Here is a 27,031-nt window from a genome sequence, read left to right on the forward strand (position 1 = left end):
GTTGCACCATACCCATCCTGGGTGTGGGAGTTGCACCATACCCATCCTGGGTGTGGGAGTTGCACCATACCCATCCTGGGTGTGGGAGTTGCACCATACCCATCCTGTGTGTGGGAGTTACATCATACCCATCCTGTGTGTGGGAGTTACATCATACCCATCCTGAGTGTGGGAGTCACATCATACCCATCCTGAGTGTGGGAGTCACATCATACCCATCCTGAGTGTGGGAGTTACATCATACCCATCCTGTGTGTGGGAGTTACATCATACCCATCCTGTGTGTGGGAGTTACATCATACCCATCCTGAGTGTGGGAGTTACATCATACCCATCCTGTGTGTGGGAGCTACATCATACCCATCCTGAGCGTGGGAGTTACATCATACCTATCCTGAGTGTGGGAGCTACATCATACCCATCCTGAGTGTGGGAGCTACATCATACCCATCCTGAGTGTGGGAGCTACATCATACCCATCCTGAGTGTGGGAGTTACATCATACCCATCCTGTGTGTGGGAGTTACATCATACCCATCCTGTGTGTGGGAGCTACATCATACCCATCCTGAGCGTGGGAGTTACATCATACCCATCCTGAGTGTGGGAGCTACATCATACCCATCCTGAGTGTGGGAGCTACATCATACCCATCCTGTGTGTGGGAGTTACATCATACCCATCCTGTGTGTGGGAGTTACATCATACCCATCCTGAGCGTGGGAGTTACATCATACCCATCCTGAGTGCGGGAGTTACATCATACCCATCCTGTGTGTGGGAGTTACATCATACCCATCCTGAGTGTGGGAGCTACATCATACCCATCCTGAGTGTGGGAGTTACATCATACCCATCCTGTGTGTGGGAGTTACATCATACCCATCCTGTGTGTGGGAGCTACACCATACCCATCCTGAGTGTGGGAGCTACATCATACCCATCCTGAGTGTGGGAGCTACATCATACCCATCCTGAGTGTGGGAGCTACATCATACCCATCCTGAGTGTGGGAGCTACATCATACCCATCCTGAGTGTGGGAGTTACATCATACCCATCCTGTGTGTGAGAGTTACATCATACCCATCCTGAGTGTGGGAGTTACATCATACCCATCCTGTTCTGGGAGTTACATCATACCCATCCTGAGTGTGAGAGTTACATCATACCCATCCTGAGTGTGGGAGCTACATCATACCCATCCTGAGTGTGGGAGTTACATCATACCCATCCTGTGTGTGAGAGTTACATCATACCCATCCTGTGTGTGGGAGTTACATCATACCCATCCTGTGTGTGGGAGTTACATCATACCCATCCTGTGTGTGAGAGTTACATCATACCCATCCTGTGTGTGGGAGTTACATCATACCCATCCTGAGTGTGGGAGTTACATCATACCCATCCTGTGTGTGGGAGTTACATCATACCCATCCTGTGTGTGGGAGTTACATCATACCCATCCTGTGTGTGGGAGTTACATCATACCCATCCTGTGTGTGGGAGTTACATCATACCCATCCTGTGTGTGGGAGTTACATCATACCCATCCTGTGTGTGGGAGTTACATCATACCCATCCTGTGTGTGGGAGTTACATCATACCCATCCTGTGTGTGGGTGTCAAAAAGGATGACAGAGGCACATTTGGTCTAAGGACTGAAGGTTTAACTATCTCTTTAGATAGACCCTCACATTTAATTATTTTTTTTGGTTAACAGAGGAAGATGCAAAAAATCTGAATCCAGCTAAGCTTGACAGGATCCTGGATGGTGTTGACTTGACCGACCCGCAGCAACAGATACAAGCAATAAGTGCTCTGGTGGCCATGACAGATCCTCACAACATTCAACCTGTCAACGCCTCTGTCAACGCTTCTAGTGGTACTGGTACTGTGTTGTTTCTCACAAAATCCTAAACCTGTGGGGATCACTCAGCGCCATGACCGGTGGAGGCTCGATCATCCGTCCGCATATATAAACTAGTTAACAGGTTTTATATATTTAAAAAGAGAAGCATGTCAGACAATATATAATTAATATGATTTTTTAAAGTGGTTTTCCTACCTACCTGGATGTCAAGAAGGGAGGTAGGGAATGATGTCAGAAAGGTAGGAAATGATGTCAGGAAAGGAAGTTCTGAATGATATCAGGAAGGGAGGTTGAAAATGATGTCAGGGAGGTACGGAATATCAGGGACGTTGAGAGAGGCGTCAGGAAATGAGGTAGGGAATGATGTCAGGGAGACGGAATGATGTCAGGAAGGGAGGTTAAGGAAGAATAGTACTACGCAGGTTTAAAGATGTTTCTTATTTTAAGACTTTTATTAATGAGACATCACCCCGCACCCTCCAACTCCCCTCCCCCACAACCACCACCACAACACTAGTGTAGCAGGCATATGGTAAACAAAATGAAATTTTTCAGGAGTGTCGGCGAGTCAGTTGGAAAGCTTCAGCACGACACTGGGTCTTGTACAGCGGCTGGCTGACCCTAGCAGTGTTCCTAAGTGTATCAACATTAATGACGCCCCCAAGTCTCTGGTGAGTGTTTCAATCTCTGCTTTATTACGTGTATCAACCTTAATGACGCTCCGTCAATTGATGACTTTATCAAGTGAGAACTTTATCAAATGATGACTTAGCAAAGTTCTTCACAGATAGAAACAAGGCCTCCATAATATCTTGTTGAGCAATGTGTGTTCCTGCCCCCTCCCCAGAGAACACCATCTGGATCCCACCAGTCAACAATAAGAGACAAACTCACTTGAAATCAAAGGCGATTGTATATTTCGGTCTTTAACTAAGGTCCTCTTCAGAGGTACTGAAGAGGGCCTTAGTTATGCTACGAAATATACAACCACATTTTTTATTTCTTTACTTTTTCCTCTATGTTCTCCGTTTCCTTGTTTACGTTACTTATTAGCGTTTATAATCACGTGTGTCCTTTTGTTCCAGTTTTGTACCTCTGAGTCTTTTCTAGGTAGCCTTTTCAGACCTTGTAAAAACTGTGTAAGTTACGGCCATGTCCTCCCTGGTCTTCATATTGTGTAAATGAGAGTGGGTGTAGAAGCATGTTCAGAAGAGTTCTTTTCAAAGTGACTATTTATAGTTACAACAGCAGAGTAGTGTTGGTGGTGTTCCAGTCTTCACTGTTTGTAGTTACAGCAGCAGAGTAGTATTGGTGGTGTTCCAGTCTTCACTTTTTGTAATTAAAGCAGCAGAGTAGTGTTGGTGGTGTTCCAGTCTTAAGTGCGTGTATTTATAGCAGCAGAGTAGTGTTGGCGGTGTTCCAGTCTTCAGCGTTTGTAGTTACAGGAGCAGAGTAGTGTTGGTGGTGTTCCTGTCTTCAGTGTTTGTAGTTACAGCAGCAGAGTAGTATTGGCGGTGTTCCAGACTTCAGTGTTCGTAGTTACAGCAGCAGAGTAGTGTTGGTCTTGTTCCAGTCTTCACTGTTTATAGTTACAGCAGCAGAGTAGTGTTGGTGGTGTTATATTCTTCATTGTAGTTACAGCAGCAGAGTAGCGTTGGTGGTGTTCCAGTCTTCACTGTTTATAGTTACAGCAGCAGAGTAGTGTTGGTGGTGTTCCAGTCTCACTAACTGTAGTTACAGCAGAAGAGTAGTGCTGGTGGTGTTCCAGTCTTCACTGTTTATAGTTACAGCAGCAGAGTAGTGTTGGTGGTGTTCCGTTCTTCAGTGCTTGTGGTTACAGCACCAGAGTAGTGTTAGTGGTGTTCCAGTCATCAGTGTTTGCATTTACAGCAGCAGAGTAGTGTTGGTAGTGTTCCAGTCTTCTGTGTTTGCAATTACAGCAGCAGAGTAGTATTGGCGGTGTTCCAGTCTTCACTTTTTGTAATTAAAGCAGCAGAGTAGTGTTGGTGGTGTTCCAGTCTTCACTTTTTGTAATTAAAGCAGAAGAGTAGTGTTGGTGGTGTTCCAGTCTCACTAACTGTAGTTACAGCAGCCGAGTAGTGTTGGTGGTGTTCCAGTCTTCACTATTTGTAGTTACAGCAGCAGAGTAGTGTTCGTGGTGTTCGAGTCTTCACTAACTGTAGTTACAGCAGAAGAGTAGTGCTGGTGGTGTTCCAGTCTTAAGTGTGTGTATTTATAGCAGCAGAGTAGTGTTGGTGGTGTTCCAGTCTCACTAACTGTAGTTACAGCAGAAGAGTAGTGCTGGTGGTGTTCCAGTCTTCACTGTTTGTAGTTACAGCAGCAGAGTAGCGTTGGTGGTGTTCCAGTTTTAAGTGTGTGTATTTATAGCAGCAGAGTAGTGTTGGTGGTGTTCCAGTCTCACTAACTGTAGTTACAGCAGAAGAGTAGTGCTGGTGGTGTTCCAGTCTTAAGTGTGTGTATTTATAGCAGCAGAGTAGTGTTGGTCTTGTTCCAGTCTTCACTGTTTGTATTTACAACAGCAGAGTAGTGCTGGTGGTGTTCCAGTCTTAAGTGTGTGTATTTATAGCAGCAGAGTAGTGTTGGTGGTGTTCCAGTCTTCAGTGTTTGTATTTACAACAGCAGAGTAGTGTTGGTGGTGTTCCAGTCTTAAGTGTGTGTATTTATAGCAGCAGAGTAGTGTTGGTCTTGTTCCAGTCTTCACTGTTTGTAGTTACAGCAGCAGAGTAGTGTTGGTGGTGTTCCAGTCTCACTAACTGTAGTTACAGCAGCAGAGTAGCGTTGGTGGTGTTCCAGTCTTCACTGTTTGTAGTTACAACAGCAGAGTAGTGTTGGTGGTGTTCCAGTCTCACTAACTGTAGTTACAGCAGAAGAGTAGTGCTGGTGGTGTTCCAGTCTTAAGTGTGTGTATTTATAGCAGCAGAGTAGTGTTGGTGGTGTTCCAGTCTTCACTGTTTGTAGTTACAGCAGCAGAGTAGTGTTGGTGGTGTTCCGGGCTTCAGTGCTTGTGGTTACAGCAGCAGAGTAGTGTTGGTGGTGTTCCAGTCATCAGTGTTTGCATTTACAGCAGCAGAGTAGTGTTGGTGGTGTTCCAGTCTTCTGTGTTTGTATTTACAGCAGCAGAGTAGTGTTGGTGGTGTTCCAGTCTTCTGTGTTTGTAATTACAACAGCAGAGTAGTATTGGCGGTGTTCCAGTCTTAAGTGTGTGTATTTATAGCAGCAGAGTAGTGTTGGTGGTGTTCCAGTCTTCACTGTTTGTAGTTACAACAGCAGAGTAGTGTTGGTGGTGTTCCAGTCTCACTAACTGTAGTTACAGCAGCAGAGTAGTGTTGGTGGTGTTCCAGTCTTCACTGTTTGTAGTTACAGCAGCAGAGTAGTGTTGGTGGTGTTCCAGTCTTCAGTGTTTGTAGTTACAGCAGCAGAGTAGTGTTGGTGGTGTTCCGGGCTTCAGTGTTTGTAGTTACAGCAGCAGAGTAGTGTTGATGGTGTTCCAGTCTTCAGTGTTTGTAGTTACAGCAGCAGAGTAGTGTTGGTGGTGTTCCAGTCTTCAGTGTTTGTAGTTACAGCAGCAGAGTAGTGTTGGTGGTGTTCCGGGCTTCAGTGTTTGTAGTTACAGCAGCAGAGTAGTGTTGATGGTGTTCCAGTCTTCAGTGTTTGTAGTTACAGCAGCAGAGTAGTGTTGGTGGTGTTCCGGGCTTCAGTGCTTGTGGTTACAGCAGCAGAGTAGTGTTGGTGGTGTTCCAGTCTTCAGTGTTTGTAGTTACAGCAGCAGAGTAGTGTTGGTGGTGTTCCAGTCTTCAGTGTTTGTAGTTACAGCAGCAGAGTAGTGTTGATGGTGTTCCAGTCTTCTGCGTTTGTAATTACAGCAGCAGAGTAGTATTGGCGGTGTTCCAGTGCTCACTTTTTGTAATTAAAGCAGAAGAGTAGTGTTGGTGGTGTTCCAGTCTTAAGTGTTTGTAGTTACAGCAGCAGAGTAGTGTTGGTGGTGTTCCAGTCTTCACTTTTTGTAATTAAAGCAGAAGAGTAGTGTTGGTGGTGTTCCAGTCTTAAGTGTTTGTAGTTACAGCAGCAGAGTAGTGTTGGTGGTGTTCCAGTCTTAAGTGTTTGTAGTTACAGCAGCAGAGTAGTGTTGGTGGTGTTCCAGTCTTCACTGTTTGTATTTAAAGCAGCAGAGTAGTGTTGGTCTTGTTCCAGTCTTCACTGTTTATAGTTACAGCAGCAGAGTAGTGTTGGTGGTGTTATATTCTTCATTGTAGTTACAGCAGCAGAGTAGCGTTGGTGGTGTTCCAGTCTTCACTGTTTGTAGTTACAACAGCAGAGTAGTGTTGGTGGTGTTCCAGTCTCACTAACTGTAGTTACAGCAGCAGAGTAGCGTTGGTGGTGTTCCAGTCTTCACTGTTTGTAGTTACAACAGCAGAGTAGTGTTGGTGGTGTTCCAGTCTCACTAACTGTAGTTACAGCAGAAGAGTAGTGCTGGTGGTGTTCCAGTCTTAAGTGTGTGTATTTATAGCAGCAGAGTAGTGTTGGTGGTGTTCCAGTCTTCACTGTTTGTAGTTACAGCAGCAGAGTAGTGTTGGTGGTGTTCCGGGCTTCAGTGCTTGTGGTTACAGCAGCAGAGTAGTGTTGGTGGTGTTCCAGTCATCAGTGTTTGCATTTACAGCAGCAGAGTAGTGTTGGTGGTGTTCCAGTCTTCTGTGTTTGTATTTACAGCAGCAGAGTAGTGTTGGTGGTGTTCCAGTCTTCTGTGTTTGTAATTACAGCAACAAAGTAGTGTTGGTGGTGTTCCCGTCATCAGTGTTTGCATTTACAGCAGCAGAGTAGTGTTGGTGGTGTTCCAGTCTTCTGTGTTTGTATTTACAGCAGCAGAGTAGTGTTGGTGGTGTTCCAGTCTTCTGTGTTTGTATTTACAGCAGCAGAGTAGTGTTGGTGGTGTTCCAGTCTTCTGTGTTTGTAGTTACAGCAGCAGAGTAGTGTTGGTGGTGTTCCAGTCTTCTGTGTTTGTAATTACAGCAGCAGAGTAGTGTTGGTGGTGTTCCAGTGTTCAGTGTTTGTATTTACAGCAGCAGAGTAGTGTTGGTGGTGTTCCAGTTAGATTAGATTTTTAGATTTTGCCACCGAAGTGGCTAGTTTATTGTCCAGTCGTCAGTGTCGGTCACACACTTTTTTTAAGATGTAAAGTCAATATAGCACGTATTACCTTTTGTATACCTTTCCAGTATTCCACTCTATATATGTATGCTTTTTACGATATGTATCCTGGTCAATGTTGCATCTTGCAGGGTCTAGTGGCAGCCCTCAGCAATCTCATGGACACCAGCAGGAAGCAAGAGTGGGAAGCTTACCAGGCACAGACAGGCCAAGATCCACTTTACTATTGCAAAGTACTAGAACCTTACTTAATGGCAGTTGCTGAGGCTCTGTCTTGCAACAATGGCACCACTAGGATGGGTGTCCACATAACCGTGGAACATGCACGTAAGTCAGCCCAGATATCCTTCAAAACTATCATCCTTTTATTACGTTATCAATGTCTGTTGTAAAACTAACGTTTTCACGACGTTTTGTTTTCACAAGTAATGAGAAAGACAGGAAAACCGTCCAGTGTGATGGAGTATGACAGGAAAACCGTCCAGTGTTGTGGAGGGTGACAGGAAAAATCATCCAGTGTGATGGAGTATGTTATTATTATTATTAATATTTATATTCATGGGGAAGCACTGAACATGTTTGGATTCTGCAGCGCCTGTTGAATGAGAGGCAAACTGGTATGATTTTTTATCTTCCCTCAGTGTTTTTGTTGTTTCTTACTTTGCATTCTTGTTCTTCAGATCTGCAGCTGGACAAGTTATCAATCGATGACTTGAGTTCTATGGACAACGGGTTTACATCACCTGTGTATACCCAGCAATCTTACCTCAGTGAATCCTGGGGTCAACCCAGAGAGAAGGTGCAAGGTATGTAATCATAACTTACGTGTTCCTTGTGTGTTCATTCATCTGGATTCCTTGATCAGACACGAGACTTTGCTGTAAGATGCGCCGTTCGTTGGTGAGGAACCTATAAATGTGTGTGTAGGGTAGCTGATGGGCCTATATTGTGGGCCATGACAGCGCCAACCACTTGTTTAAAGGTGCTTGACTCAGTTTTATCTGTGCCTCCTGAGCGGCTAGTTTATTATGCATCATAGCTAATGATGTGAGCGGTAACGCAAAAATTAGGATTACAGATGTCACAATGGGTTTTTGTCAGACCCCACTGAGCATTGTTACATCACTAGAAAGAAATATTAGTTATTTCATATTTTACAATTATTTCATTTAGACAGCATTAGCAATGAGGTGTTCTGCCATATCCTGTAAGGTTTGCATGGAGATCTCTCTGGAAGGTTGGATCTTTGGCCACTAAGATATAACGTTCCGGTGTATGGTCCTGTCTCTGTCCACACACTTTGCATTATAAGTCACTGACATCTCCATACAAACCATACTGCCAGTGATATTCTACCAGTAACAACAGTACTGCCAGAAATACTCGTAGCCTAGCCTTAGTTTAGCAGTAACTAGCAGTACTAATTTCTCTAACTTTATACTTATTTCCATTGATATGCTCAACTACTCGATAAGGACCAACAAACTTCTGATCAAGCTTAGGCATTGCAGACGTTTTGTTAAAGTTAATCAACATAACTCTCGAACCTACTATAATTTTGGACGGCTTTGCTCGAGTATTAGTGACTCTTGTAAATTCTACTGTTGATTTATGAAGTGCTTCACGGATTCTTCTAAAAACACTTTGAGCTAAGCTGGTACGAGTTGTTATGAAATCATCAGGGTGGTAATTTGGCTTTGGATTAGAATATAACAACTCAATAAGGCAAACGCTTATCTACACCATACAATGCATAATGTGGAGTGCCACCTATAGAAACATTGTAAGCTGAATTTATTACACACTGAACATCAGGTATAATTTCATCCCAAGTTTCACTGTTGGGGTTGATAGTGGCTCTCAAGACATCAAGTACTCTCTTATTCGTTCGTTCCGCTAACCCATTACTGGCAGGATGATGAGAAACAATGGTGGATTTAGAGATCTTGTACAAGGTACACAAATTTTCAAGAATCTCATTACAGAATTCACCTCCATTATCTGTTACTAGGGACTTAGGAGTGGTATACCTGCAGATAATGCGTTCTTTAAATGCTGTAGCTACTGTCTCGGCAGTCTTATCTGCAATAGGAACTAACTCACAATATCTGGTGAAATGATCTATCATAACACACAGATATTTGCTGCCCTGAAAGGAACATTGGAAATTAGTTAACAGATCTAGCTCAACTCTTTCCCATGGTTTGCTAGTAGTTGGATTAGGATGATTAACATTGTCTTTCTGTAGCATGCAGACACTACATTTCTTAACATACTCAGATTGAAATACTTTTGGCCATACGAGGCCAAAAGTATTTCAATCTGGCTTGTTTTACAGAACGATCCATACCAGGGTGTGCAACACCTGGCACATCGTGAACTAGCTATAAGGCTACATTCACTAGTGACTGTGGAATTACTAACTGGTATACCCGTCTGCTAGGAGTACCTAGCTCGGCTGTGTGACACAGTAATTCTTGGTTCATGACAAAGTCACTGATGAGTGCTGGTGACTTCACAGTCAGAATAAGAACTTCCTGGAGCAGGAATCGAATCACACCAGACCACATGGGATCTGTTCTTTGAGCATTCTTTACGTCCTCGGCAGTTAAATGGAGGGTCTGCAGTTACTATACTAACATGACGCGATATAGCATCTGCGACTACATTTGACTTGCCAGGTAAGTGTTCAAAGGTAGGGTTGAACTCTTGGATTGTCAAGGTCCAACTGGCTAACCTTCCAATAGGTTGTTTGTTCTGGAATAAAGATATCATTGGAGTATGGTCTGTCAAGACATCAACAGAATCAGAAGTGCTTTAAAGACCATTCTATTGCTAAGGCTTCTTGCTCAGTTACTGTATAATTACGTTCAGCCTTCGTAAGGACTCGGCTAGCAAATGCAACTGCGTTGTACTTGTTATCGGTCTTCTGAGCTAGTACGGCACCAATGCCAATTGAACTAGCATATCAGTTGTCAGATAGAAAGACTTAGAAAAATCTGGAAATTTCAAAATTGGAGCAGATGTTAGCTTTTCTTTAAGAGTTTGGAATGCTCGTTCTTGAGGGAAGGTCCAAACGAGAGGAGCATCTTTCTTAAGCAACTCAGTTAGAGGAGCAGCTATGGAAGAAAAATTAGCAGTGAAAGATCTATAAACCTGCTAAACCCACAAAGGATCTTACGGCATCAGCAGTTTTGGGAGATGGAAAATTTAATACTGCAGTTACTTCACTTTGGTCAGTTGTAACCCCTCTAGGAGTGACTACGTGACCAAGAAACTTGATTTCTGATCTGAAAAATTGACATTTAGACAGTTTGATCTTTAAATTGGCTTCTTCAAGTTTACCAAGTACTACATCAAATCTTTTCAAGTGCATATTCACGTCTTCTGACACGACAGTCACATCATATAAGTACACCATAAGTGTGTTACCTATGAAGCCTCTAAAGATATTAGTCACGAGCCTCAAGAATGTGATAGGCGAAGATCGCAAACTGAAAGCCATACTGAGGAAGTGATAATGACCTGTAGGAGTGGAAAATGCGGTTAGCTCTTGGCTGTCCTCGTATAGAGGGACTTGCCAAAACCCTTGTAACAAGTCCAGGGTCGAAAAGACTTTGTTATCTCCTGTGTTATATAAAAGGTCACCAAGTACAGGAAGTGAGAAGCGATCTGGAATTTTTTTCGCATTTAACTTCATAAAGTCAATCACTGGGAGCCAAGTACCGTCCTTCTTAGGTACTAGGATCAAGGGCGCATTCCTGGGTGAATTACTAGGTGCAATAACACCATCATCAAGCATCTGACTGATCAATTCTTCTGCGACAGCTACTTGTGAATGAGGCATTCTGTACGCAGGTATATAAATAAGTCTGGTACCAGGTTCAAGTGGGATACGATGGGACAACAAATTCGTTATACCCATCTTCTCACATGGTAAAGCAATGGCTTTACAACGTTTGTTCAACAGATTCAGCAAACACTTGACCTCGTCCGGGAAGTCAGTGGGAGCTCAGTGCCCGTCCCGGTATTACTGTATTGCTGTGTTTCAGTGACCGTCCCAATGTTACTATGTTTCAGTTACCGTCCCGGTGTTACTATGTTTCAGTGACTGTCCTGGTGTTACTGTGTTTCAGTTACCGTCCCGGTGTTACTTACTATATTTCTGTGTTTCAGTAACCGGTGATATATTCGCTGACCGTCGCTGCCTACAACGACCAATCAACATCATAACAATGTTATACGAGAACACCCATAACGTCCTGCAGGTTCCACTCAAAGTGAACGTAGAGTAAGTCTCACATTTATATTCATTTTCTTAGACTTACGAGGCGCCTGAGTTTCCCTGTCTCCCAATATCATGTTTATTTATCCACTATAATCTACCTTGTCCATAATTACTGTCGCATTTGCTTTGTCTGCTTTCCTAAGATGAAGTTTATGATCTTTCCTTAATTCATAGTATAACTTAACAGCAGCTCAGACCTCTACAACACATTTGTCCATCAGGCTAAGTTTGCATTTAGTCTGGTCTACATCTGGTTGTAGTGATTTAACCTGCCAGAGATACTCAAAGAATCTGCTTAACCAGCATATCGAACGACGGGTCACCATCTGGAGAAGACCCGGGCCGGAAGTACCGGCAAATCTCTAATGAATGAAGCATATCGAAGCTAGGCTCTCCATCTAAAAACAAAACAAAAAAAATACGGATGATCACTACTTACCAGATTCCTAAGTGCGTTTCAGATCCTGGATAAAAGTTAGTTTATAACATCCAGCCTGTTTAAGGAAAAAAAAAGAGATGGTAACTCATTCAGCTTATTCCACAGCTTTTATTTGAGAGAGAGAGAGAGAGAGAGAGAGAGAGAGAGAGAGAGAGAGAGAGAGAGAGAGAGAGAGAGAGAGAGAGAGAGAGAGAGAAAGAAAATCTCCTCTGCTCTCTCGCTGATAGCTGAACAAGGTACAAAGGTAATGAACTCGCAAGTTACAAAGGGGCCCAGTTCCTGGACCCATAATGTACCTCTATAATCTGTTGACTCCCACCCACAGGATGGGTCTGGGGTGCATAATAAACATTAAACTAATTAACTAACTTTCTCGCTGAGCTCATGTGAATTAGGTGAGCAGAGTTAGTTAGCTTCACTAGTAGTTAACGGACGGTGTATCCAGCCTCACCCAGTGCTTCCCAAAAATTAATAAAATAATAATAATAATGATAATAATAATAATAATTCTTATAATAATAATAATAATAATAATGAACCCCATGATAGAGACACTATAACCTTAAAACTTCCCCTCACTTCCCCTCTCAGAATACTAGACACACCAGCAGTTATTGAGCTGGACTCACGGGTGCTCGGGGTGACGCTCAACGCGGACCAGGTGCTACAGTCCAGCGGAGAAGTCAACCCCAAGATGCCCAAGTGTGAACCTGACCCCAACATGTTGAGCAGTTCACCAGTACTGGTGACGTTGATGCACCGGCATTCCCAGTTCACCATGAGAAAACCTCTCTTCCACTCGAACTCCTCCACTGATGTAAGTGTTGGTACCTTCTGGTAGTGGTGGTGGTGGTGGTTGTAGCGCTGGTGGTAGTGGGTGTGATTGTGGGTGTAATAGTGTAGTAGTGGTGGTAGTGAGTGTAGTGGGTGGAGTAGTAGTAGTGGTGGTAGCAGGTGTAGTTATGGTGATAGTGGGTGGGGTAGTGAGTGTAATAGTGGTAGTGGTGGGTGTAGTGAGTGTGGTGGTGGGTATAGTAGTGGTAGTGCGTGTATTAGTGAGGTTGTGGTAGTAGTGGGAGGGGTAGTGAGTGTAACAGTGGTAGTAGTGGGTGTAGTAGTGGTGGTAGTGGGTGTTGAAGTGGTGGTAGTGGGTGTAGTAGTGGTGGTAGTGGGTGTAGTAGTGGTGGTAGTGGGTGTTGAAGTGGTGGTAGTGGGTGTAGTAGTGGTGGTAGTGGGTGTAGTAGTGGTGGTAGTGAGTGTAGTATTGGTAGTAGTGGGTGTAGTAGTGGTGGTAGTGGGTGTTGAAGTGGTGGTAGTGGGTGTAGTAGTGGTGGTAGTGGGTGTAGTAGTGGTGATAGTGGGTGTAGTAGTGGTGGGTGTGGTAGTGGTGGTAGTGGGTGTGATAGTGGTGGCAGTGGGTGTAGTAGTGGTGGTAGTGGGTGTAGTAGTGGTAGTAGTGGGTGTAGTAGTGGGTGTAGTAGTGGTGGTAGTGGGTGTAGTAGTGGTGGTAGTGGGTGTTGTAGTGATGGTAGTGGGTGTAGTAGTGGTGGTACTGGATGTAGTAGTGGTAATAGTGGGTGTAGTAGTGGTAGTAGTGGATGTTGACCGTGTTATTGTATTCCACAATGGTGCTAGTAGTTATCAAAGCAATTGTTGTTACTACATAAGTTGAGTAATAGCTAGTTGTAGAGTGCTAGCTAGCACAAGGTATTTTAAGAGTAGTTGTAGTAGTAGTAGTAGTTGCCATAGATGTAACTGTTGCAGAAGCAGCATTCGTCAAGGGTAGTAGTAGTAGTTATGGTAGCATTAGTGGTAGTAACTATTAATATCATTACATTAATGCCGTAATTTTATGGTGAAGGTTTCCATATATCAGAAATAATGAAGTTAGCATAGCTGTGTACTATATCAATTAACTTCCATGGTAATCTGACCTAGCTTATGTTAAGCAAACCTAAAATGACCTAACTTAATTTTAACTCTTATAAATACTCTGGCCCATCTTGTGTAGCTCTGTCTGAACTCTCAGATTTAATATCCACCACCTTTTTCCCTGACCTGATTTCTGAAAGTGCATTGTCTCTTGGAGTCATGGCTTGATGATGGGCCATGACCACCCGGAACGTCGTCCAGATTTTATTAAAAAAAATCACATAGAAGAGTTATGAATTACGCTAGGCTAACTTACCTAAGGCTTAAGCTATTCTAACATTAGGGCGTGTTTCCTTAAGACACCTGCTGTCGCTTTTCACATAGCAGTAAATAGGTACCTGGGTGTTAGTCGACTGGCGTGGGTCGCATCCTGGGGACATAATTAACTTAATTTTTCCCAAAAATTCTGCGTAACCATGGGCTTTCTATTTAGAATATCATTGACGTCAGCTAGGCTTGTATACGAAGTAGAGGTAATGTACTTGTAAAACTAATAATAAAGAATAATAATTGTTATTATTCTTATATACAGATAGTAACCCGGTACTGCGTGTGGTGGAACCCAGACGTCGGTGAAGCTGGTGGATGGGATCCGTCTGGGTGTCGTATCTGGTACACTAACCCTCAGTACACCAAGTGTGCGTGTCAACAAACAGGAATGTACGCCGTCCTCAGCCAGACGATTCAAACTATGGTAATTTATTTATAAGCCCTTTACGAAAGAAAAAGTTATTGGAAAATAACTACTCTTACCATAAACATTAGATGTAAAATAAATATAAGTAGGTAAGTCAATTTTTATTGAGGCTTTGGGGTATATAATATAATTATCTGGCAATGGTCGTCAGGGCATAAAGTTGTAATGATCACAGATACAGAATGCCATTTAGATTTGACCCAGGATAACCCAGTGAAGTCAAACAAAAATGTAGAGTGTACGACTTTTTTTTCATTTATTTAATAAACTTGGGACAATAAAGCATCTTAGTGGAAGTCATAATATGGCTGTGTTCCCTCCTCAGTCAATACCAACTGAGCCATCCTGGCTGCAGACATTGAGGTATGTCTTCTACGGTCTCTCAGCTGCCTGCCTCCTCCTCTTCATCCTCGTCGTCGCCCTCTCCGGGTAAGCTAACCTTTTAACACAGCTAACCTTTTAACCTATATGAGTTAGTTGTGGGGGAAGCTAAATATCTCTTAGCCACACTAACTGAAGTAAAGCAGATTTGTCTTACCTGTTTTTGAACTCCCTGTGTGAAATCCATCTATACTTCCCCTTCCTTCCTTCCTTCATCAGTAACAGTAATCAGTAAGCAATTGATGTCTGACCTAGTCTTCCTGCAGCTTTCTTTCAATCTTTTCATTTTATATTCTCCTCAATATTTCTGTATCATCCACAAATATGAATACGTCGGAGTTCTCGTAGTCAGATCCTCTAGCATCAGTATGGGACCCAACACTGATTCTTAGAGAACTCCACTAACTACACTCTCCCATTCTGATCTTTCTTTGTTTTATGTTTCAGATATTTTCATATCCATGTTCATGCATTTATTCGTACTTCAGTTTGCTTCTCTAATTCACCAAGTTGCCATCTATGTGACGTCTAGAAATATGCAGTCCCCCCCATCCTGTTCTGGCTGAACTCTATCAATCTGGCGTGTCTTAATCTATTTCTGTTAAAATTGTGCGTTATACCATGTGTGACAACCTTGTGTTATAGTCATTGTTGCACCCACTTTGTAGCAATGTCTATGTATGATGTAAATAATAAAATCAGTTGAACCCCCTTGATTATAATATGTATGATGTAACATCAAGTAAGAACCAAGTAACACCTGGATTAATAAGTATGATGTGGAGTAACAAGAATGAGGTAGAGTAGCAGGTATAAGATGAAATAATAAGTACCGTATTTTCCACCATATAAGGTGCACTTTCTTTTCACAAAAAGTCTTGGAACATCACTTTGCGCCTTATAAACTCCAGGTCAGGGTAGGCTTTGGGTTACGCTTTAGCGTAGTCATCAGCCCTTGAATATGATTACAATTTTTTTTTTTTACACAGGGTTTGACAAGGTTAAGGATCCCTAGCTTTATTGACAAGCTATTTACAGGTTAAGGATTCCTAACTTTATTGACAAGCTAAGATTTACCATTATGATATTTATGTCGCCTTATATGCCGGAAAATACGGTATGAAATGCAGTAACAAACTGAAAGTAATACTAGCGTGTTGTACAGGGAATTGAAGGAGCAGTTCCACTTAATGGGTGTGACTCTAGCTTTGGTGCTGCTGGCTGGCAGTGTCTTTATGGTGCTGACTGACCTAAACTCTGTAAGGGACACTAGACACATGTGTACAGCCGTCGGTACCCTACTCCACTTCCTGTACCTGTGTGCTGGAGCCTACGTAGCTATGATCGGCCATGCTACCTTCGACTGTGTCACTTCAGGTCAGTTTGCAAGTATGAATGATTTTTTTAGAGAACTGGCCACTGTGTAAACATGTTTGCGTAGCCAGAGGATCAAAATGAAAGAACAACTATTGTATAGATTGTTTACTGCATCATTGCTTACTTGTTTATATTGTCAATGATAATTGATATCCATGATAACTAATCCACGGTAACTTGGTAAACAGGCATCATAGGTGGCCGGCTGCAGGCGTACGGGTGTGTGGGCGTGGGTCTAACACTTATCTCCGTGGGGTGCGCCTACACATTCTTCCTCCAAGACCTGGGAAATGATCCTCGCTGCTTCATATCATGGAGCAACTTTCCCAAGCTGCTATTCTTCAGCCCACAAGTGGCATTCTGCTGCGTTGGCCTCTTCTGTGCCATCGTCATTTTCTTCAACCTGCACACTGCTTCCCTTAGGTTAGCTTTCACTCCCCCCGCCCGGAGATACTACACTTGATTATTATAGACACACACTTAAGTGTTTGCTTTATCCAGATGTATAGAAATCCAACTGTTGTTGATACAAAATAACTCGGCATTTACTGTAATTATCAATAACTCCTTAAAAAGGTAATCAAAACTTTTACCCTTGAATTTTCTAGGAACAACCCATCCATTACCGACTACCGCACCTTCAGTCTAGGAGCGTCCTTGTTTGCCGTCTACTTCTCGCTGACCTGGAGTATTGGTGTGGTGTCCTACCTTCACCTCGACTTACAGATAGACTTCTATCCCTACTTTCAAATCCTAAATGGCTTGATGGTAAGTTTAATTTTAAGGTTTACCTGGAGAGGGTTTCGGGCGTCAACGCCTCCGCGGCTCGGTCTGAGACTAGGCCTCGTGGTGGATCAGGGTCTGATCAATCAGGCTGTTACTGTTGGCCGCACGCAAACTGACGTACGAACCACAGCCCGGTTGGTCAGGTACTGACTTAGGTGCCTGTCCAAGGGTGGTGCGACCTATTTGATTGGAAATTCAACTTGCATTATATATTAGCATAAGCTTTGATTAAATTTTTAAAGTAACGAATTTTAATTGAAAATGCCAGTAATGAGGATTGATGTAAATAAACGGATTAGAAAACAGGACAAGTTGATAAATGAGACGCTTGTGCAACATTTGGGTATCTTTATTCAGGACACGTTTCGCCATCCAGTGGCTTCTTTAGTCCAATGCAGAGATTAGGTGGAAGATGAGGAGGAGTTTGAAGTAATCAGTCCCTCAGCCTGAAGTCGATGTGTTCAGTCAATCAGATTGGACTGAACACATCGACTGCAAGCTGTAGGACTAATTATCTCAAGTTTTTCATCTCCCTATTTCTGCACTGGACTGAGGAAGACACTAGCTGGCGAAACATTTCCAGAATAGATACCCAAATATTGAACAAGTGTTTCATTTATCATGATGCTTGATGAGTGCTGGTCGCATTACAATAATATACATCATATTTACTGGATAGTTTGATGGTGCACCCACAAGGGCAGATACCCCATACCCAGCCTGTGGACGGTAGCCCAACATTCTGCTAATCAAGTAAGGTTACAGTATTAATAAATTACAACATTTCCAACTTGAGAGAGCATAATTAGTAGTCCTACAGAATGTTGTGTTGTATTTCATAAACATACTGTGACAGCATATGCAGTACTGAGTGATGTGTTACATAAACATGTTGCGAAACATATGCATTGCTGTGTGTTGTGTTGTTTTGCAGGGAGTAGTGTTGCTGCTGTGTTTGGGAGCGTGTTCTTCACGCTTCAGGATGGTCCTCGCAGGCAAAGCCAAACGCAGGGTAAACACCTTTTTTTTTTTAGCACCTGTCTAACAGGGTGTTAACAGCCCTTTCTAAGGCGTACTGCTCTTTCCCTCAGGGATACTACACGTAACAGTCTGCTAACACCCAAGTACACTGTACTTATTTACTGGTAGGTGAACAGGGTCAAGAAGATATCAGAAGCATACCCACGTCTCCAGCTGCCCCAAAATCAAACCCGGAGTCCTTTCGCATCATCCGAGGGACTCCTTCAGATTGCATCCTAATCTGATGTAATCTGAAGAAGATACCACCGACCTCAGAGCTAACTCAATCATAATCCTCTTCTCTTATCAACATGGAAATTTTAAATATGAAAAACAAGTTTTCTTACTTCTTTGTATAAGTTCTAATATTTTACTCATTATTTGATGAAATGTGAGGTCGTCATTAATCATCCTTAGCTGATCCCTCGTGTCCATCTTACACTGTGCAAAAAGGGCCCTAATATCTGGAACTCTCTGCCTGAAACAGCAAGAGGTAACCTGCCCACAAATCAGTTTAGGACCATACTCAAAAATCATATCATCTCTCAGTAACAAACATACCCACACCATGCTAAACCCTAACCAAATTCAAAGCAACTCCTCCAAATATTTTATCATCCCTTAGCTGTTAATCCATTATTACAGACTTATAAATGTATGTATCACTAATTGTACTACCTCATATTAATAATAGAGTGAAATATTGACTATTTGTATTCTACCACTCTTCAGTTGTCTAGACTTTAGCCTCGGCATGATAGTGACTTTCTTTGCTTCAATCATATTATGATATATAAACATACATTGTAACCTTAGCAAAGAAATAAATATTTTATTTTATTTATAGGCTATTGAGTGGGTTCTTGATTCTAAGAATTGGAACTGCCCTCCCCTTCCTTGAATTATATTTGATTACACACACACACACACACACACACATATATATATATATATATATATATATATATATATATATATATATATATATATATATATAGTATATATACAGTGGTCCCCCGCTTTTCGTAGTTCCCAGCAATCGTAAAATTCGCCAATCATAGAGGTATTTTTGTATAAACATGGACTCGCTTTTCATAGGTTGACTCGCGAGTCGTAGTTCGTCCAGAACGAGCCAGGGCGGCAGCCAGTCTGGCATTGTTTACCAGTGAGTGAAGGTCCCCTCACGTGCTCCAGCGAAATATTTCATAATATTCCATTTATTTTAGTGCTTGCAAGTACTAAATAAGCTACCATGGCTCCAAAGAAAGCTCCTAGTGCCAAGCCTGTGGTAAAGAAGGTGAGAAATACGATTGAATTTAAGAAAACCATCATTGAACAATATGAAAGTGGTACAAGTGTGGCCGAACTGTCCAGGATGTATAAGAAACCCTACACAACCTTATGTTCCATAGTGGCCAAGAAAAATGAAATAAAGGATGCTGTTGTTGCAAAGGGAGTAACTATGCTGACAAAAATGAGATCACCAGTACTGGAAGAGGTTGAGAAGTTATTATTGGTGTGGATAAATAAGAAACAATTAGCAGGAGATACTCTTATGACTTCGTTTATTTGTGAAAAGGCTAGGCAGTTGCATGAAGATTTGGTAAAGAAATTGCCTGCAAATAGTGGTGAAGTGAGTGAATTTAAGGTCAGCAAAGGCTGGTTTGAGAGATTTAAGAACCGTACTGACATACACAGTGTGGTAAGGCATGGTGAGGCTGCCAGTTCGGACCACAAGGCGGCTGAAAAATATGTGCATGAATTCCAGGAGTACATAGAGGCTGAAGGACTGAAACCTGAACAAGTGTTCAATTGTGATGAAACAGGCTTCTTTTGGAAGAAAATGCCAAAGAGGACCTTCATTACACAAGAGGAAAAGGCAATGCCAGGACACAAGCCTATGAAAGACAGGCTGACGCTAATGTTCTGTGCTAATGCTAGTGGGGATTTCAAAGTGAAGCCATTACTAGTGTACCATTCTGAAAATCCCAGAGTGTTCAGGAAAAACAATGTTATGAAGAGTAAATTGTGTGTGTTTTGGAAATCTAATAGTAAGGCATAGGTCATGAGGGAAATTTTCGTCGAGTGGTTCAATGAAGTGTTTGGCCCTAGTGTGAAGGAGTATCTCCTGGAAAAGAAATTGGATCTGAAGTGCCTGCTAGTAATGGACAATGCACCTGCTCATCCTCCAAACTTGGATGACCTAATTTTCGAGGAGTTTGGGTTCATCACAGTAAAGTTCTTGCCACCGAATACCACTCCTCTCCTCCAACCCATGGACCAGCAGGTTATTGCAAACTTTAAAAAACTCTACACAAAAGCAATGTTTCACATGTGCTTGACTGTGACCACAGACACTCACTTGACCCTAAGGGAATTTTGGAGAGAACACTTCAGCATCCTCCACTGCATAACCCTTATAGATAAGGCTTGGGAGTGACTACCAGGACTTTGAACTCTGCCTGGAGAAAATTGTGGCCAGATTGTGTCGACAAGAGGGATTTTGAAGAATTTGGGACTGACTCTAATGAGCCTATGTCTGTTGTAAAATCAATTGTGGCACTGGGGAGTTCCCTGGGGTTGGATGTGAGTTTGGAGGATGTGGAAGAATTGGTGGAAGACCACAATGAAGACCTCACCTCTGAGGAGCTGCAAGAGCTTCAGCAGAAAGAGCAACACATCACAGCTCAGAATCTTGCTGCAGAGGAGGAGGAAGAGAGATGGAAGAAGGTGCCTTCTTCAGAAATTAAAGAGATTTTTACTATGTGGGGTAAGATGGAAAGCTTTATGGAGAAACATCACCCTAACAAGGTTGTTGCAAGCCAGGTTGGCAACATGTACAGTGACAAAGTCTTGGGCCATTTTAGGGAAGTGTTAAAGAGACGCCAGAAACAGAGCTCTCTCCACACTTATTTTGTGAGACAGGACTCCAGTGACTCTCAAGGTGGTCCTAGTGGCATTAAGAAACAGAGAAGAGAAGCAACCCCAGAAAAGCAAATGGTACCTGAGGTGTTGATGGAAGGGGATTCCCCTTCCAAACTATAAACAATCCACTCTCTCTCCTCCTCCAGTCTCCCATACACTAAGAAGAATCTCCAATAAAGGTAAGTGTTATGCTGTTAATGTTTCATTCATCATTTCCCATTGTATTGTTTATGTACTACATGCATATTTCATGTTAAAAAATTTTTTTGTTTTAATACTTCTGGGTGTCAGGAACGGATTAATTGTATTTACATTATTTCTTATGGGGAAAATTGATTCGTAAATCGTAAATTTCGTTTCTAGTAATGGCTCCAGGAACGGATTAATTACGAACAACGAGGGACCACTGTGTGTATATATATATATATATATATATATATATATATATATATATATATATATATATATATAATATATATATATATATATATATATAAATATATATATATATATGTATATATATATATATATATTTATATATATATATATATATATATATATATATATATATATATAAATATATATATATATATATATATATATATATATATATATATATATATATATATATATATATATATATATATATATATATGTATATATATATATATATATATAATATAGGAGGTACCACCTTTGGAACTGTCCTGGGGACCCTCATCCTCAGAGAAAAGAATAAACTTGCTTCAGGGAAAACTCAAGGTTCTTCCTGAAGCTGTTTGAGAATTTTCTCCTACCACCCCCTATATTTCAAGTATGTTTTATTTAAAGACAAAATACATTGGCCAAACATTCACAAAAATACAACAGAAAGTAAAGCAACGTGGGTAACTCAGAGCTACATCTCGAATACTTCATCCAGCTCCCCTGCGATGGGCCGCGTGCCCAGAATGCTGCAGGCATTTCCTCTCTGGATCGCAACACTGAGTCTCTGAAAGAGGAAGCTGGTCGCCCTGTGGTCCTTGGTTTCTATGATGAGCTTTTCACCCAGCTCTTTGAGGAACTTTAGAGCACACTTGCCCCATATCCAAGGGTCTCCGACCCTATTGGAATGAAGTTATAGCAAGGGGGAAGGTCTTCATATTTTCGGATCTTCTGGGTCTCCCTGTGGCTGGCAGCTCCACCCCCTTCCACTACAGAGTATGGCAAGTAGGTGTCTGCCAATGTGGCAGCACAGGTGTAGTCCCATGCAATCTGCTTTCCATCCTTCCAGGGTAGCATAGTGGCTCCATCAGGACGCTTTTGACTTCCATCAGACCTCTGTACTTGGGGTTCCCGTTGAACTGGGCAATGGGCTGTGGCGAGGCTTCTCTTTATTATGTCATTGATCTCCTCATGTCTGGCATACTTCCCTTCTGCTGTGTGGCACACGAGACCATGAAGTCCGAATTGATCAGCTGTCGCCCTGCCACAAATACACCTATGTTCGGTGAGGATGGGGGCGGCTAGGCGAAGAGCAACACCAATCCGAATGGCCTGTGGGTCGAGACGGGTGCCCAGGGAGGAATTGGGAACAGCTAACAGGAAATCTCCTGAGTGTGATGCCTTCACTGCCAGGAGACGAGCTTTGTTCTTTCCTGAAGCATTGGAGAGCATTGTGTTGGCGATTTTTTCTATGATCGGTTTGTCCCAGTGGGACTGTTTGTGCTGTTTGGGAGGAGCTGGTCTACTGGAGGAGTCTGTAAGGGTGTCCCACCGAATCGCTGCTTCAGTAAACCTGGGGTCTTGAGCTCCTACCAAGTCTCTCAAGCGTTTGGGAACTATCTTCTTGACTAATGTTCTGGAAGCCAAACACGAAGACAGAAAAGCAGGTAAAGCAACATGCGTTGCTTTACGCACCCCTATACCTCCCAGTCGCACTGGGAAGGTTGCCTGATCCCATTGCTCATCCTCTAGTGACAGGTTCAGTGCCTTCTTAAAAGTTGATCTCAGGTGTGCGTCATATTCATCGAGTGTTGGGTTGTCAAAAGAGGGTGCACACCTCAAGAAGTAAGTGAGTCTTGGCATAGTAAAACACCTTGTGAGGAGATACAGAGCATCATGGGCATCAAGATCACTTATTCTCTCCTCCATTCTCATCAGGTCATTCAATTTGTCCCTGAGGACAGTATCGATGGCCTGGTGACCCAGCGGTGCCCCCAAGAGGGTACTGTTGGACGGAGTTGTAGTTGAGACTTCCGGGAGGATTCTTCACACAGCATTGATTATTTCCTGGTTCGCTGTGATGATTTCACACTTGGAGGGATTGAGGATGAGTCCCAAGTCATCTCCCTGTGTTTTCACCAGTTGTAGGTCCCCCACAAGGGACTCTTCAGTACCTGCCAGAGTGCCGTCATCCAGGTACCAGATATTGAGTGCACTGCATAGGCTGGAAGTTAGTTCTCTTACTGCCAAGCAGAAGAGAAGTGGAGCGAGTGGGTCACCCTGCTGAACACCCTCTGATGATTGAATTTCATGTTCTCCAAACAAAAGAATTGAGGGTTTGCTGTAGCCGGCTGAAATGAAGGGAAAGAGACTGGGGAACCGAACCCGAACAGCTGGCAAAACAGCATCTCTTTTCACCATATTAAAGGCATTTCTAAAATCAAGTTTGACTATGGCCTTGTCTTCTGGTAGGTCCCTGATGTAGGCCCTTGCTGCATGAGCTGCAGCTTCACTGCCTTGAGAGACCCCAAAGCCCAGTTGGTGTGGCTGGAGTAAAGTGGCAGCTTCTAGGCGAATGTTTCTCACTGCTGCTTTGGCAACGAGACGGCGAAGAGTGTTTCCAACTGCAATGGGTCTGATTCCCCCGTCCCTCTTCTTCAAAGCACATAGTGAGGCTCCAAAAAAGAAAGGTTTAATTTCTTCTGGGATTCGCCCAGCCAGGCAATTGTTGACGAAAGTTGTTAACTCGGTGAGAAGAATCGATGCAGATTCACCGAGTACTGGATTTACCATCTCTTTGAGGTGCTGAGGTCGAATTCCAGTGTAACCTCCCGCAGATCCTGCTGGAAATGACACGATCGCCTTATAGACTTCCGATTCTGGCAAAATTAATTGTTCAGTGATGGGTTCTTCCTCAGGGTTGTCATTGATGGCTATGGTGTCCCTGGTTGGATGCTTGTCTCTTAGTGCTTGGGCCGTGGTCTCATCCTTGGGGGCTACAGTGTCGTCACTTGTAATTATTCTTATTGCTCCCACTGTGTTACCTTCTTCAATTTTTTTGCTAACCTGTGCGCAAATTTTCTCGTTTTCAGTAGGACTTTTCTTGGGTCTGCCTCTTTGATTCCTGCGATGATGGGGCAGAGGGACACAGTTATCCGTTCTTGGGTAGTTGCGCACTGCCTTGATAACTGACGTGGTTAGCAGTTTGCCTCGTCTTTCAGGAACTGCAAGACAGACATTGCTGAACAAGAGAAGGTTGTGCCATGCTTGGATGGTGCCTCAGGCTTCTAAGTTGGTGGAACCTCCATTCACCCGCTTAAGAAGGTCTGTGAATTTTCCTGCTGCATATGGGCGAGCTGCTTTAGGGATGTGGGATAGTGTACTGCTAGCAGTGGATTTGAATGCCAACAGAAGGTTATCGCAAGTGACGAGGTTGCCATTGGAATTGTCATCTGCCTGTGGAGGCTAGGGGCTTCTCTCTGCTGGGGGCATATGTGATCCCGCACACCCATTGTGTGCACGAATACGGCCGTCCCTGTTGCGTGCTCGAAACTCTCCACTCGGTGGCCTGGTGGCTAAAGCTCCCGCTTCACACACGGAGGGCCCGGGTTCGATTCCGGCGGGTGGAAACATTTCGACACGTTTCCTTACACCTGTTGTCCTGTTCACCTAGCAGCAAATAGGTACCTGGGTGTTAGTCGACTGGTGTGGGTCGCATCCTGGGGGACAAGATTAAGGACCCCAATGGAAATAAGTTAGACAGTCCTCGATGACGTACTGACTTTCTTGGGTTATCCTGGGTGGCTAACCCTCCGGGGTTAAAAATCCGAACGAAATCTTATCTTATCTTATCTTATCTTACCTGACATGTGCCTCTTCTTTCGTTGTTGGGTGCATCGTTTCCCTGGCTTTGTGGCTGGCTGGCTTCATCGTCTGCCATACCTCAAACTGTGTGATAAGCCCAAGCTGAAGGGAAAATGGCGCATGGCACATTCTGCATGTGGTTCATGGTGGTGGTGGGGGGGGGAGGAGAGGGGTGTCCAGTCCTTGTGGTGGGCAGTGGAAGAAAGGGAGGAGTGGAAGATGTGTGCTGAGGCGGAGTAGGGCACTCACTCCCTCCCAGGACAAGTCACTATACACCACGATGCTCTGTGCACATGTTACTATACACCACTATGCTCTGTGCACAGCCCCCACTATCAACGACACACTGCTATACACTTCACATGCTATGCGCATACCATGCACATACTAACACTCCATTGTTGTAACACGAGCACACGGTGTGTGCACGCCTGTTTGGAGAAGGGGGGGGACAGTTTTACCCCTCAACCTCCTCCTCCTCCTCCTCCATTAGGCCTCCCCTCACCGACCTCTCCTACCCATAGGTGACCGTTATGTTCCCTCACTGAATTCACATACACAGAACTTATCTTGATTCTGACGGAATAGACGAAATGCGGAGTCTTCTGGCCCTTTCCAACACGAGCAGCAGATATTCACACACCAGTCTGTTGATGATAATCCTGGTAGGTGTTCTTGATGGGACGATATTGTGCCAAAGTCACAGAGCGGGATGCCCACAGCCTCTCTCTGGCAGAGGTGCCAGATGTATATATATATATATATATATATATATATATATATATATATATATATATATATATATATATATATATATATTTTTTATTTATTATCACACTGGCCGATTCCCACCAAGGCAGGGTGGCCCGAAAAAGAAAAACTTTCACCATCATTCACTCCATCACTGTCTTGCCAGAAGGGTGCTTTACACTACAGTTTTTAAACTGCAACATTAACACCCCTCCTTCAGAGTGCAGGCACTGTACTTCTCATCTCCAGGACTCAAGTCCGGCCTGCCGGTTTCCCTGAACCCCTTCATAAATGTTACCTTGCTCACACTCCAACAGCATGTCAAGTATTAAAAACCATTTGTCTCCATTCACTCCTATCAAACATGCTCACGCATGCCTGCTGGAAGTCCAAGCCCCTCGCACACAAAACCTCCTTTACCCCCTCCCTCCAACCTTTCCTAGGCCGACCCCTACCCTGCCTTCCTTCCACTACAGACTGATACACTCTTCAAGTTATTCTGTTTCGCTCCATTCTCTCCACATGTCCGAACCACCTCAACAACCCTTCCTCAGCCCTATGGACAACAGTTTTGGTAATCCCGCACCTCCTCCTAACTTCCAAACTACGAATTCTCTGCATTATATTCACACCACACATTGCTCTCAGACATGACATCTCCACTGCCTCCAGCCTTCTCCTCATTGCAACATTCATCACCCATGCTTCACACCCATATAAGAGCATTGGTAAAACTATACTTTCATACATTCCCCTCTTTGCCTCCAAGGACAAAGTTCTTTGTCTCCACAGACTCCTAAGTGCACCACTCACCCTTTTCCCCTCATCAATTCTATGATTCATCTCATCTTTCATAGACCCATCTGCTGGCACGTCCACTCCCAAATATCTGAATACATTCACCTCCTCCATACTTTCTCCCTCCAATCTGATATCCAATCTTTCATCACCTAATCTTTTTGTTATCCTCATAACCTTACTCTTTCCTGTATTCACTTTCAATTTTCTTCTTTTGCACACCCTACCAAATTCATCCACCAATCTCTGCAACTTCTCTTCAGAATCTCCCAAGAGCACAGTGTCATCAGCAAAGAGCAACTGTGACAACTCCCACTTTATGTGTGATTCTTTATCTTTTAACTCCACGCCTCTTGCCAAGACCCTCGCATTTACTTCTCTTACAACCCCATCTATAAATATATTAAACAACCACGGTGACATCACACATCCTTGTCTAAGGCCTACTTTTACTGGGAAATAATTTCCCTCTTTCCTACATACTCTAACTTGAGCCTCACTATCCTCGTAAAAACTCTTCACTGCTTTCAGT

The 27,031-nt window shown here is 43.2% G+C and overlaps 1 protein-coding gene across 1 annotated transcript in view; it reads left to right on the forward strand.

The window, feature by feature from the left end:
• Positions 1-27,031, forward strand: part of LOC128687481 (uncharacterized) — a 97,738-nt gene that overhangs the window by 31,065 nt on the left and 39,642 nt on the right. The window contains exons 6-17 of the mRNA XM_070084070.1: positions 1,723-1,890; positions 2,428-2,543; positions 7,170-7,365; positions 7,719-7,844; positions 11,215-11,329; positions 12,357-12,582; positions 14,230-14,391; positions 14,720-14,823; positions 15,941-16,152; positions 16,341-16,575; positions 16,761-16,920; positions 17,873-17,950. Of these exons, the coding sequence (XP_069940171.1) occupies positions 1,723-1,890; positions 2,428-2,543; positions 7,170-7,365; positions 7,719-7,844; positions 11,215-11,329; positions 12,357-12,582; positions 14,230-14,391; positions 14,720-14,823; positions 15,941-16,152; positions 16,341-16,575; positions 16,761-16,920; positions 17,873-17,950 (1,898 nt within the window). The remainder of the gene's footprint in view (positions 1-1,722; positions 1,891-2,427; positions 2,544-7,169; positions 7,366-7,718; positions 7,845-11,214; positions 11,330-12,356; positions 12,583-14,229; positions 14,392-14,719; positions 14,824-15,940; positions 16,153-16,340; positions 16,576-16,760; positions 16,921-17,872; positions 17,951-27,031) is intronic.

The sequence above is a fragment of the Cherax quadricarinatus genome, chromosome 11 (genome assembly GCF_038502225.1).
Source record: "Cherax quadricarinatus isolate ZL_2023a chromosome 11, ASM3850222v1, whole genome shotgun sequence".
In the NCBI taxonomy this organism is placed as follows: Eukaryota; Metazoa; Arthropoda; class Malacostraca; order Decapoda; family Parastacidae; genus Cherax; species Cherax quadricarinatus.